Here is a 13,443-nt window from a genome sequence, read left to right on the forward strand (position 1 = left end):
GTGTGTGTGTGTGTGTGTGTGTAGGTCAGAGAACAGCTTTCGGGGTCCATTCTCTCCTACTGGGTGCCACCCAGGGAGGGTCCTTGGGCTCCTGCCCTGCTGAGCCACCCCCGCTGCCCTGCCTCTGTGAGGCTGACACAAGCAGCCCTTCTCCACCGCCCACTGACTCCCAGAGACACGGTCCCCTGGCTTAACTCCTGCGGCTGCTGCCTTCCCCCAGCTCCCTGCCAAGTGCTAAGGGTCCCTAAGGAGCCAGGACCACCCCAGGAGGCTTCTAAAGTCTCTTCAGGGGCCACCCTGGGCGGCTACCCATGTTCTTGCTTCTGCGGTGGCCCCACCATGACTTGGAGCCAGAAACTGCCCATTATTTTGGGGACACAATTTTATATAAGAATGTTGTCACCAACTGTTACTGTAAGATTGGGGTCTGATGAAGAAAAGGCAGAGCAGCTCCCCACTAGGGTGAGGAACAGAAGGCAGGTGGGGATGGCGGACCCCTCTGTCACAGTGCGGCAGCGTCATGGGGACGAAGCAGAGCTGAAGAGCAGCTGTGCCCCACTCCTTCTACTGCTGGTGTCCCCAGGAGAGAGGGGTTGGCATGGGAGGCTGCAGACCGGGCTCATCTGTGCATCAGAAGACCTGCAGGGGGCAGGCAAACCCGCTGTCCTGTAGTGTGCAGCTTCTCCGATTCCTCCTCCCGGCACAGCCGGGTATGGCACAGCCGGCCCTCAGATGCCCTCCAAGCTGGCACCTGCCTGTGGGCGCGGGCGGGGAAGCACCACTTAATAATTGACGCCGCTCTGCTCCGTCTTCGGATGTGTATCTCTCTCTTTCGGCATCCTGTAATTCTCATGGCCCTCGAGCTGACGCAGCGTGCGTTACCCAGGGGCGTTTGACTGCGCCTCTCACCTGGACTCCTCAGCTGGGAGGGGCTCTTAGGGCCCCTGACCCTCTGTGTTGCCTCACTTTACATGGAACCTTTAGGGCCCGGTGATCCCACTTCTGGGAAGTAAGATCGTGTGTCTGGTGGATAACCCCCAGCAAGGAAACAGACCCGCTAAGCTCAGCAGGCCATAACAAAGACATGGAGTCAGAATTCGTTAGGAAGAAAAAGGGTCCAGAGGGAGCGGGAGAGGATCAAGGAAGGGTGGAGGTGAATATGGTCAAAATAAATTGCATACATGTATGATACTGTGTTGGAGGTTGGTCTGATGTATTTTGATGCTAATTAATAAAAAGCCATCCCACCTGGGCAGGGGAGATGTAATAGGTGTGCCTATGTTTCCCGGGCTTAGAGAGACAGAGAGGAATCCTGGGAAGAGGAGGAAAGACCCCAGGGTCCCGAGAAGGGAAGAGAGGAGGCCGCCATGGGTTAGATGGAGGAGAAGCAAATGGCCGGCGTGGATGGAGGATTTGGCCCAGATGAAGAACATGAACAAGTATTTGGGATTATGGATGGGAGGTAGCTTGATAGAAGTTATTAGAAGCAGATGGCGTGGGATTGGGCCAGGTATGTGATACCTGCCTCACTATGGGAGGTAGTTCAGGGGATTGATGTCTGCCCTGCCCAGGTTAACTAGGGCTATTTTAAAATATAACAAGTGTCTGTGTCTAGATTGATTGCTAGCCCTGCATACTGATAATACAGATAATAAACAGTTACTAGGCCTGTACTGATAATATTGGCAATTTTAAAAACAACAATATTATCCAAGAACACATATAAAAATTGGAAGAAAACTGTCATGGCAGCAACGTGCGTGGGCGCGGAGGACATGAAGTTGTTACTAAAGTCTGACCTGTCAGGCAGAGAGCAGTGGAGGAGGGCCCACACACACGTCTCCCACCCCGATTGCCCCCCTGCCCAGCCCCCCGCCCCCAGGTGTCACGTAGCTCCTGCCCTCATCGCTGCCTTGTCTTCTACCTAGGTCCTTCTGGTCACCTCCTCTTTCATGTCCCCCTCCGAGAGCCGAAGCGGCTCAAACCCCAACCGCGTTCGCATTTTTGGACCTGACAAGTTAGTCCGGGCAGCAGCAGAGAAGCGCTGGGACCGTGTTAAAATTGTGTGCAGCCAGCCGTACAGCAAGGTGCGTGGTGTGGAAACTGAGGCATGGCCCAGGATGGGGGCGGGGCAGCTGCTGCCCCTGTCGGGCATGGTCTCTACGGTGCCGGCAGTGGGTTCGAGACCTTCTTGTGGCAGGCAGCTTAGTTCTCCAGAGGGAGTGTTAGGGTTGAGCTGAGGCCCCTCAGGCTCTGTTCAGTGTCACTGTCTTTGTCTGTACTGGGGACAAGAGCTCAGGCTCCTCCTACCTTCTGGTTCTATGTTCCAGAAGTGACTCCAGACAGATTGGGGCCACAGAAGTGGATCTGCTGCTCTCCGCCATTTGCAGTGAGGTTTAATATTACCATCCCCACCATCCTTACCGGGCACCAGCTTCAACTCTGCCCGAAGGGGCTTCCCAAAGTGAAGGGACGTGAGAGCCCAGCTCTGTCCTACCCAGGCCCCTCACAGCCACCTCTGTGTTCCAGGACTCACCCTATGGCCTAAGCTTTGTGAGGTTTCACAGCCCTCCAGACAAAGATGAGGCCGAGGCTGCATCCCAGGTAAGCTGCACCTGTCCCCCCCCGCCCCCCCCAGAGCCTCTCCACCCCTGCCAGCCAGCAGCCTGCCCACAGCACTGACCTTGCGGGGGCCTTAGAAGGTGACAGTGACCAAGCTTGGCCAGTTCCGTGTGAAGGAGGAGGACGACAGCGCCAACTCCCTGAAGCCAGGGGCTCTCTTCTTCAGTCGCGGCAACAAGCCGTCTTCAGGTGCGTGTGGGACATGCGGGTGCTGGGGCTGGCAGGGTCGGCAGAGCGCTCACCTAGCGTGGAGGGCTCTCAGCACAGGGGAGACGAGGCAGGAGAAATCAGGCGTGCGTTCTTCCCTGGGTAGGTAGAGACTCTGAGTTCAACCTAGGATGGATGATGCCTGGCTTGTCTTATTATTTTTTTTTTAATTATATATTTATTATTATGTATACATTGCTCTGCCCACATATACACATGCAGGCCAGAAGAGGGCGTCAGATCCCATTATAGATGGTTGTGAGCCACCATGTGGTTGCTGGGAGCTGAACTCAGGACCTCTGGAAGAGCAGTCAGTGCTCTTAACCTCTGAGCCATCTCTCCAGCACCGCCTAGCTTGTCTTAAAAGCAAACCTGGGTGCCGAGGGGCATAGCTAGGGCTGGGGGCTGGGGGCTGGGGCCCAGGGGCATAGCTCGGAACCCTGGGTCACATCTGGCTGTGAGAGTCATATGCTACCCTGTAGGTAAGGCTGAGGTGTCCGCGGCCTTGGCCTCTCACCCTCGGTCCACTGTCTCCCTCCACAGCCTCTGCGAGCGACCCAGCAGGACCCAGCTATGCAGCAGCTACACTGCAGGCCTCTAGTGCAGCCCCCTCGGCCTCTCCAGTCTCCAAGGCTGTGGGCAGCTCTTCCAAGGTGAGATCCTCAGGCCCTGGGGCAGTGGAGAGTGAGGAAAGGCAGTAGCCAACCCCTCCCTACCTCCTCAGCCTCAGGAGTCTCCCAAAGGGAAGAGGAAACTGGACTTGAGTCCAGAAGATAGGAAGCCTCTCAGCAAACCCTCAGCAGGCCCGCCCACCCTCAAGAGACCCAGATGTAAGCAGACTGCCTTCCTTGGCTCTGTCGGGACCCTCATTTCCTGTATGGACAGCCCCAGGGTACTAACTGAACTGCCGTTCTTTGACTCCCCAGTGCCTGTTCCTAGCCATACTCCAGCCGCAGCCCCGGCCTCTAGCCCAGCACAGAAGGCCGTCCCAGCACAGAAGGCTGCCCCAGTGAAGCCCCGGGGAGAAGGCCCGGAGCCCAGGGGAGCCCGCCCTGGCCCCCAGGAGCTGGGCAAGATCCTGCAGGGTGTGGTGGTGGTGCTCAGTGGCTTCCAGAACCCCTTCCGCTCAGAGCTCCGGGACAAGGCCCTGGAGCTGGGGGCCAAGTATCGGCCAGACTGGACCCCGGACAGCACACACCTCATGTAGGCCTCTTGTCCTGCCCCGCCACACCCTCCATGCCCGTCCTGCTTCCACTCTGTCCCTGTCCTGCTGCCCTTTCTTTCTCCCTGCCTCCTTGTTTCTCTGCGTCTTTGCCTCAGTTCTCTGCTATCTGTCTCTTTATTACAGTTTTTTTTTTTTTTTTTTTTTTTTGGTTTTTCGAGACAGAGTCTCTCTGTGTAGCCTTGGCTGTCCTGGACTCACTTTGTAGACCAGGCTGGCCTCGAACTCACAGCGATCCGCCTGCCTCTGCCTCCCGAGTGCTGGGATTAAAGGCGTGCGCCACCACGCCCAGCTATTACAGTTTTTTTTAGTTTATTATAATTTACTCACATTACATCCCAATTGTTATCCCCTTGCTCATATCTTCCTGTTCCCGCCCTCCCTCCCTCTTCCACCCTACTCCCCTCCCCTAGGCCTCTGACAAGGCGGCCCTCCTCCCCCACCATCTGACCACAGCCTATCAGGTCTCATCAAGATAGCCTGCATCCCCTTCCTCTGTGTGCCTGCAGCCTCCCTGCCAAGGGGAAGTGATCAAATCTCAGGCACCAGAGTTCAAGTCAGAGGCAGTCCCCGATCCTCCAACCTCCCCACCCCCCACCCCACCCCACCCCCCGACACACAAACACATACACACACACACACTGCCTCCTTCTCTTAGCTCTGCTGTCTCTCTCTCTAACCCTGTCCCACTTGCCCATCAGATCACATCTGACCTCCATGTTTTGCGTTCCCCAGCTGTGCCTTTGCCAACACCCCCAAGTACAGCCAGGTCCTGGGTCTCGGAGGCCGTATTGTGCGTAAAGAGTGGGTGCTGGACTGTTACCGCATGCGGCGCCGGCTGCCCTCCCGGAGGTGAGACGGCACACTCTGCCTCTCAGGCAGCACACACACCCCTGCCCCTCTGCCCGAAGCAGGCAGTGAAGAGCTGGTGCCTGCTACACAAGTTCAGGTGGTCTCAAACCAACATATGCTGCTTTCAGTGATGGGGGCGGGGCCTGCAGGCCAGACGGGACTTGCTTGGGTGGGTCACCAATTCTGCTGCGTGCAGAAGGGAAAGGACACTGCTGGGTGTGGCTGTGCAGTGGTAGATGCCAGGAGCTGGTCAGGAAGCTTCCACAGGGCCAGGCAGAGCTGTGACAAGCGATGAAGACCCGGATTTTGAGCCGTGTGCTAACAGAGCCACTTCAGTGACGGGTCGGAAATGTTAGAACCCAGCTCCGAGGGGCTCAGGAAGGCCGCAGTGAGAACTGTGGATAAGAGGCATGTGAGGCAGTAGACAGAGGGCACGCTGGGCTACAGAACAGGCAGAACGGGGCAGCCATGACACGGTGCAGTGGGAGGTGGAAAACCCACCGGGCTGCCAACAACATGAGCTATGGAAGACTTGAGAAAAGCGGATCCCAGGCTGAGGACCGCAGACGAGACCTGGGTTATGTGACACGGCTTGAGTTGTGTCCACAAGCAGGGCCAACCCTGGCATATTTGTGTCAGGGCCTGAGATGGGGAAGGTGGTCATGTGAGTCAGCTGGGTACCAAGCTTCAGTCTTGATCACAGCATCACGACCATCCTGAACGGATGTGAGGGTGTTCGTGGGCTTACCCACCCCCTGAGCTGTGTCATGATAGTTACCCAGCATGTCACAGGAAAGGCTTGGTTTCGGGACACGCACACAGTCTACTGACGATGAAGAATCTGAAGGTGGCTGGTTAAGGGCACTGCTTGTTCTTCCAGAGGACCTGGGTTCAATTCTCAGCACCCACACGGCAGCTCACACTGTCACTTCCGTCTCAGAGTATCTGTTGATTTCTGGCCATTACTGGCACTAAGCACACATGTGGTGCACAGACACACTTATAGACAAAACACTCATAAAATAAAAAAACTAAGTCTTTAAATATGCATATGCACAAACTGCTTATACAAAGTGACAGTATTTATATAAAAACTGCACGTACTTTACAAAAGATGTGTTGTTAAGTTATGTGCATGTGTATATATCTGTTGGGGAGGGGTATGCACATAAGTGTGTTCAGGTACCTGAGGAGGCCAATGGTGTCAGATCCACTAGAGCTGAAGTTACAAGCAGTTATGAGCTCCCTAGTGTGGGGCTTAGGAACCCAAACTTGGGTCTTCTGTGAGCAGTGCAAGCGTTCAACCATTGAGCCGTTTCTAGCCTCACATACATGTGTGCATGCGTGTGTGAGTGCGTGCATGTTGCTAGGCACTGAACCCAAGGCTTGCCATATGCTAAACAACTGCTAAGCCACGCCCCGCCCCCAGCCTCTCACTGTTGATTCTAGTCAGAGACCCCAGCACTGTGCCTTTTCAGTTTCTGTTTTGAGGGAGGAGGGTCTTACTAACTTACCCAAGCTGGGCTTCAGCTCACTCTGTAGCCCAGGCAGGCCTTGAACTTGCAATCCTCCTGCCTCAGCTTCCTGAGTAGTTGGGATTATAGACCTGCTCACCAAGCCGGGCTCCTCTCATGTTTTGAACCACCTCTAGATGGTTTGGTTTTTTTTTTTTTTTTTTTTTTTTTGGTTTTACGAGACAGGGTTTCTCTGTCTAGCCTTGGCCATCCTGGACTCACTTTGTAGACCAGGCTGGCCTCGAACTCACAACGATCCGCCTGCCTCTGCCTCCCGAGTGCTGGGATTAAAGGCGTGCGCCACCACGCCCGGCCTCTAGATGGTTTGTAACCAGCACTGCGTAAATGCACGTAAACCGTCCTCACAGCGTATTGTTAGGGAGCAATGAGCAAAAGACGTCTGGGCATCTGGTACAGCTGCAGAGACCCCAGATCCGGAGTTGCACCGAATTTGCTTATGAGGATTTTCCCCTATTACTTGGCATCCTCCTGTGATTTTCAAAGGAAAGACCGCCTCCCATTGCTCTTTTTACTCTCAAATGGAACCAGACCTTCCCCCACAAGGAAAAGAGCCTGGGGTGGCCAAGCTGTCTGGCATACTGTGGAGCCTCTCTGGGGCTGGGAGTGGACAGGAGGCAGTGGGAGGGTCCTACTATACCCCCCCCCCCCCCCGCCGAGTTCTCAGTTCTGTGCCTGAGCCCCAGTTCCTCCCCTAGGTACCTCATGGCAGGCCTTGGATCCAGCAGTGAGGATGAGGGAAACTCGCACGGTGACAGCGGCGAAGATGAAGCTCCCAAGCTTCCCAGAAAGGTCTGGTGTCCCTGCTTGGCCAGGAGAGAGTGCTGGGAATTAACCAGGGTCTGCTGAGCTACCTCAGCCTCCCCACCTCTGCCCCCTGCTGGTTGTCCACAGCTTCACGCTGCCCTGACCTCACTTACCCAGCCCTCCTTCCTTAGCGGCCCCACGCCAAAGCCAAGACCCAGGCAGCAGGACCCGGCTCACCCCAGAGGCCACCAACCCCAGGAGAGACCAAAGCACCATCACCAGGACCCCAGGACAATAGTGACACTGAGGGGGAGCAGTCAGGTTAGAGTCTGAGTGAGGGAGAGGTCTCTATTCATATCTCAGAGGGAGAAGGACTCTGATGTCGTAAGTCCTGGGTCTGAGGGAGGAGGCTGGGCCTGGAGCCCTGGGTCTGAGGGAGGAGGCTGGGCCTGGAGCCCTGGGTCTGAGGGAGGAGGCTGGGCCTGGAGCCCTGGGTCTGAGGGAGGAGGGCTGGGCCTGGAGCCCTGGGTCTGAGAGAGGAGGGCTGGGCCTGGAGCCCTGGGTCTGAGGGAGGAGGCTGGGCCTGGACCCCTGGGTCTGAGGGAGGAGGGCTATACCCAGATGAATGGAGTGGAGGAGGAAGGCATTGTGTATCCAGAAAGCCGGGTTGAGAGGGCAGCTGAGGTTGAGGTCACAGGCCCTGGCTATATTCTGGGAGGGGAGTTGCCAGACTTCCCAGGAGATAAGCATGGCTGACTGAGTTGCTGCTGGCAGAAGGACAGGACAATGGGGCAGAAGATTCCGGTGACACTGAGGATGAACTGAGGAGGTAGGCTTGGAGGGGTGAGGTGCGGCTTGGCTTTGGTGTCATGTGTCAGCTCCCTGAGTGAGTGCTCACCCTGCACAACTCTGACCACTCAGGGTGGCCAAGCAGAGGGAGCAGAGGCAGCCCCCAGCCGCAGGGGAGAATGGCGAGGACCCATATGCAGGCTCCACAGATGAGAACACCGACAACGAGGCAACCACAGAGGCAGACCTGCCAATTCCAGAGCTCCCAGGTTAGAAACCCCTCCCCTCTGATGTGTCACCTAGTCCCCCTGCTCCTTGACTTGGCCACCTCAGTGCCCTCCTGCCCTGCTTGCTCCCTTTCCTGTGACTCCCTCTTCACCCCCTGCTCACAGCTTCCTGCTCTCCACTTCCCTTTCTGGCCTGCAGTGTGACCTTGCTGTGGTGACCCTCCCAGGGTGAGCAGGACTCCCTGCCCCACCCCCACACTCAGCTCTGTTAACTCAGCCCCTGCACACCTGAGTGCCAGGCACGTGGTCTGCTTAGCCCCCATCCCTGGTCCTGTTAGGCCAGCTCTGTGTGTGTGGGTGCCCTCTGCAGCAGGCTGCTTTCCTGTTCTGGTTTTTGAGACAGGGTCTCAGGTGTGCCAGGCTAGTCTCAGACTTGTGGCTCTCCTGCTCAGCCTCCCAAGTTCTTAGATTACATGTGTGGAAGGGTCAGAAGGAGAGGCAGGTGTGGCGGTGCTTGCCTGTAATCCCAGCACTCGGGAGGTTGATCACAACTTTACAGCAGCCTGAGGATGACTCCTTTTCAAAAAAAGAAAGAGGAGGAGGAGGAGGAAGGAAGGAAGGAAGGAAGGAAGGAGGGGCAGGAGAGCACGGGAAATCAGGATGAAAGAGTTATTTGCTGGGCAATGGCAGAAACATAGTTTAAACCTCCCAAAATGAGGCCAGTGAATCAGTGACCTGGGACAGCGTGTGAAAATGGAGAGAGAACCAGCTCAGAGGCCAGAGTGGCAGCCAGCAGAGGCAACGTGGTGGCTGCCTCTGGGCCAGCCTGGGCCAGGCCAGCTGAGCAGCTGTGGCCTGACTATGTTTAGCCCCTGCCAGCTTAGATGGTGCTAGAGTAGACCGTACTGGTCAGGGGCCCGCACTCTCGGAGCACTTTGCCCTCAACTCTGGTGCCTCGCCCTCCCTCTCTTCCAAGCACTCAGTGTTCCTGGTCAGTGTCCCGGGACTTGGCGCCTCATGTTTGCCTTTCCCCATCTCTCCCACAGACTTCTTCCAGGGCAAGCACTTCTTCCTGTACGGCGAGTTCCCTGGGGATGAGAGGAGGAAGCTCATCCGATACGTGACAGCTTTCAATGGGTCAGTTGTGGGGCTGGGGCTGGGTCCAGGGACAAGCTGGCATCTTTGCAGAGGGCGTGGGCTGTGAGCTGAGGATGGCACAGGCTGCAGGGTGCAGCACAGCCCTGGCTACTGTGCCCGTAGCCCTGAGGGCTGCGCTTCTTCCCCCCTTTTGAAGGGTTAGCACTGTAGGCATTGCTGCCGTGGCTTGTCAAGGCTGCTTCGTGGGAGGTGCAGGTCTCACAGGCAGATCCAAGGGCAGGGATGAAAAACAGAAAGAGGAAGAAGAGGGAAAGAAAAGTCCAGACGGGACAGTGCATACAAAAGTGGAGAACAGCTATTGGGTTCATGCTGGAAATCCTCAAGCAGAATTGGGCTGTTAAAATATACTTAAGAAAAAAAAAAAGATTGATTGATTTATTATGTACACAGTGCTCTGCCTGCATGTACACCTGCAGGCCAGAAGAGGGCACCAGATCTCATTATAGATGGTTGTGAGCCACCATGTGGTTGCTGGGAATTGAACTCAGGACCTCTGGAAGAGCAGCAGTGCTCTTAACCTCTGAGCTATCTCTCCAGGCCAAAAGATACTTTTAATAGGGATCTCAGCATGGGAGCTAAGAGAAAGACGGCACTCTAGCACACAGCCTGACCCACCTGAGAGTGCGGACAGGCCGCTCACAGTCACCCCACCTCTCCCCTCCCACCAGTGAGCTCGAGGACTACATGAGTGAGCGGGTACAGTTTGTCATCACCGCCCAGGAGTGGGATCCCAGCTTTGAGGAGGTGAGCCCTGGAGGGGCAGAGACGGGGAACACCAACCCATTTTGTGTTCCTTCTGTCCTCTCATTATATGTTCCCGTGTGGGACCCCTCTCCCCAGGCCCTGATGGACAACCCTTCTCTGGCATTTGTCCGGCCCCGGTGGATCTACAGTTGTAATGAGAAGCAGAGGTTACTCCCCCACCAGCTCTACGGGGTGGTGCCCCAGGCCTGAGAGTACACCTGGGCACATGCGTACACCTGCACACGTGAATACACCTGCGCAGTGCATACACCTGCACATGTGAATACACCTGCGCACGTGAATACACCTGCGCACGTGAATACACCTGAGCACGTGCAAATACTTGTGCACACAGATGAGTTTAATAAAGGAGACTTTGACTCAGTTGCTCTTTTCTCTGAAGACTCCAGCTTAGGTTCAGCTGGATTCTGCTTGCCCTCAGTGCTGGCCTGGGCTTGGGCCTGCTCCCTGTCGCTGTCCTAGGGTCTGGGAAGAGGTGAGTGGGGCCCTCCACCGGAGATCTGCCAAGAACCAGCACTCTCTCTCCTAGCTCTATAGTCCTGTGCTGATAGGAGGCAAGGAATTGGAACTGCAACTCAGCCCTGCCGTGTGAGGTGTCTCTGGGGGCTCTGAGTGCTCATCACATGTGCCGGACACCCAGGCTCCTTCCCTGGTGTCACTGTAGCATTGCCAGCATGGTTCACATCCAACCTGGGAGGCAGGACAGGCAGGAGGAAGGCTGTTCTCACCAAGTTGCCCAAATCCTGCAGCCCCTTTCAAGGCTCCAAGTGGAAGCTGGGACTGGAACAGAGCTGTTAGGGATCAACGCAGAAGAAGATGAATTGGGACCGGCCAGGGCGGTAAGAGTGGCCTACAGCTGCTCTGAGGGAGGGGCTCGGGTGGATAGCCTGGAAATTGAGCACCACCTCAGATGCTGACCTTTGTGGTAGCCACCAGAGGTGGCCATTGATGTAAAGGGATAAAGGAATATGACCCTGGCGCCGGGCGTGGTGGCGCATGCCTTTAATCCCAGCACTCGGGAGGCAGAGGCAAGCGGATCGCTGTGAGTTCGAGGCCAGCCTGGTCTACAAAGTGAGTCCAGGATGGCCAAGGCTACATAGAGAAACCCTGTCTCGAAAAACCAAAAAAAAAAAAAAAAAAAAAGGAATATGACCCTGGTTCTTAAGTGCGGAGGCAGGAGGATCACTAAGCATTGGAGGCCAGCATAGCGTGCGTTGTGAGACTGCCCTCAATAAGAAGCCAGGAATAGGGAGTGAGAGAGAAAGGCAGGCAGGGAGGCTGATTTCCGGTCCCAGCTCCCAGGGTCACCAAACACTGTCTCTGGGGAAAGTTCCTTTGGATGGGGCTGCCCTGCAGTGCTGTGAACTCAGGCTGAGGGGGTTGGACTTCGTTCTGGGGTGGGACCAGAAGGGCCTCTAAGCAGGCAACGGTCAGGGTCAGTCAGAATTGAGACCAGGCCCTTGGGTAACCTAACATTGACCAACCGAGGGTTACCGATCTTCTCCGCCCCGTCTGTCTGTCTGACTGACTGGTCACACTAAGCTTCGTGCACTCGGTCAGCAGGTCAGCGGGTTGGCGCCTCATCCATTCCAGCTGCACTGGCTGCTCTCCTGGCATCGCAGCCAGGTGCCACAAACTTGGCTCAGGCGGACACATGTTCTCCAGCGGGCCTGGCAGGCTGAGATCTGGCATGGGTACCTGGGCTGGCACAGGTGTGATTGGAGCAGGCCTTCCGGAGGCTCCAAGGTCCAAACTGCCTGTATGTCCAGCTTCCAGGGGCTGCTCACGGTCTCTTCTCTGCTCAAGGGCAGCTGTGGCTGCTGCGTCTCTCCGCGTTATATCACCGGGCCCTTGTCTTACCCACCATGTGGGGTGGTGCTTATTTGTGTAGGAGCAGGGGGATCTGGAGTGTACGTTTGCAAGGGGCTTCCCTCGAGGGCTGTGTTAGCATCTTTAGCTACATAGCAAGTTTGAGGCCAGTGTGGATGACATGAGACTCCATCTCAGTGAACCTAAAAAAAAAGAAATACCAAAAGCCACTAGACCCTTGGTGACATGATCCCCTCCTAGACTAATTAGTATTTCTGTGACAGTACTGGGAACTGAGCCTCTATTTAATGACCTTTGGTTTCTTTGTGGTTGGTTGGTTGGTTGTCTTCGTTTTTCGAGACAGGGCTTCTTTCTGTAGCCCTGGCTGTCCTGGACTCTTTTTGTAGACCAGGCTGGCCTTGAACTCAAGAGATCCACCTTCCTCTGCCTCCCATGTGCTGGGATTACAGGCGTGCACCACTGCTACGCCCATCTGGCTTCTTTGTTTTTGAGGCCATCTCAGCCCAAACCATATGTAGCTGGGCGTGACTTTGAACTCCTGATCCTCCTGTCAGAGACAAGAGGCAGAACCTCACAAGTGCAGGCATAAAATATGCGCCACCATGCCTCACTCGAATGAGTTTACTTTTGTGCAACCACTGCCACTGCTGTGGGAGCCGCAGCCAGTCCTCTTAACCACCAAAGCCATCTCTCCAGCCCCCTGGAAGGACACTTTACCAGGGCAGGTCTCTGTCACCCCAGATAAGAGGCCCCAATGCTGGGATGGGGCAGGGAGGATCCTGACCCCTCCTCCAAGGCCTTCCCCAGCAGCTTACAGCACAGCATCCTGCTCACTTCCGGAACATTGAGAGCTCCAACATCACCTGAAGACTTTTCCTCACCTTTCCAAGTCTTGGGGTACACTAACTAAAATGCTCCTGGAGCGAGCCTGCTCATGGATGTAATAACTAACCTGCTTGTGGTCAGACTCACTGAGCCTCTGTTCACAGTGTTTTGGCTTCAGATAACTCTCTGCCTCTGGTCTCTTAAAATAATTCTCCTTTCCATCTAAGTATTTTGGGATTTTACTCTTTAGATTTGTTTCTTAACCCAGGTCCAGGTGGCATAGATATGCATTTAGCGGGCAGACTGTGGGCTTGGTGCTGGCCTGGACTACATAGTAACATACCATCTTTGGGCGGGAAAATAGAACTTGGGCTGGAGAGTTGACTGTGGTTAAAAGCACTGATGACTCTTGTAGAGAACACAGGTTCAATTCCCACAGTCATAGGCTCACAACCACCTGTAACTCCAGTTCTGGGGGATCCGATGGCCAAAGGTGCCAGGCATACACTTGGTGCACAGACATGCACTTGCTATGTGACCCTGACAACCTGACTTTGATCCCCAGAAGCCACGTAGAGGTACAGGCAGAGAGCTGACTACACAAAAGTGTCTTCTGACCTCCGTGTGCATGATGTGGCACACTGTCTCTCTCTCTCTCTCTCTCTCT

The 13,443-nt window shown here is 55.5% G+C and overlaps 1 protein-coding gene across 2 annotated transcripts in view; it reads left to right on the forward strand.

The window, feature by feature from the left end:
• The window catches only part of XRCC1 (X-ray repair cross complementing 1), a 33,519-nt gene extending 23,035 nt beyond the window's left edge, over nucleotides 1–10,484 (forward strand). The window contains exons 4-17 of one of the 2 annotated variants that reach the window (XM_084771389.1): nucleotides 1,929–2,087; nucleotides 2,530–2,604; nucleotides 2,700–2,811; nucleotides 3,373–3,482; nucleotides 3,554–3,659; nucleotides 3,756–4,032; nucleotides 4,787–4,903; nucleotides 7,134–7,227; nucleotides 7,374–7,503; nucleotides 7,960–8,011; nucleotides 8,104–8,240; nucleotides 9,245–9,335; nucleotides 10,025–10,100; nucleotides 10,197–10,484. In XM_084771389.1, the coding sequence (XP_084627515.1) occupies nucleotides 1,929–2,087; nucleotides 2,530–2,604; nucleotides 2,700–2,811; nucleotides 3,373–3,482; nucleotides 3,554–3,659; nucleotides 3,756–4,032; nucleotides 4,787–4,903; nucleotides 7,134–7,227; nucleotides 7,374–7,503; nucleotides 7,960–8,011; nucleotides 8,104–8,240; nucleotides 9,245–9,335; nucleotides 10,025–10,100; nucleotides 10,197–10,310 (1,650 nt within the window). In that variant the 3' untranslated portion in view covers nucleotides 10,311–10,484. Of the gene's footprint in view, nucleotides 1–1,928; nucleotides 2,088–2,529; nucleotides 2,605–2,699; nucleotides 2,812–3,372; nucleotides 3,483–3,553; nucleotides 3,660–3,755; nucleotides 4,033–4,786; nucleotides 4,904–7,133; nucleotides 7,228–7,373; nucleotides 7,504–7,956; nucleotides 8,012–8,103; nucleotides 8,241–9,244; nucleotides 9,336–10,024; nucleotides 10,101–10,196 lie in introns of both variants that reach the window. The other variant, XM_084771388.1, reaches the window with a different exon arrangement.
• Nucleotides 10,485–13,443: the final 2,959 nt, after the last annotated feature.

The sequence above is a fragment of the Acomys minous genome (genome assembly GCF_964271855.1).
Source record: "Acomys minous genome assembly, chromosome: 20".
Lineage (NCBI taxonomy): Eukaryota > Metazoa > Chordata > Mammalia > Rodentia > Muridae > Acomys > Acomys minous.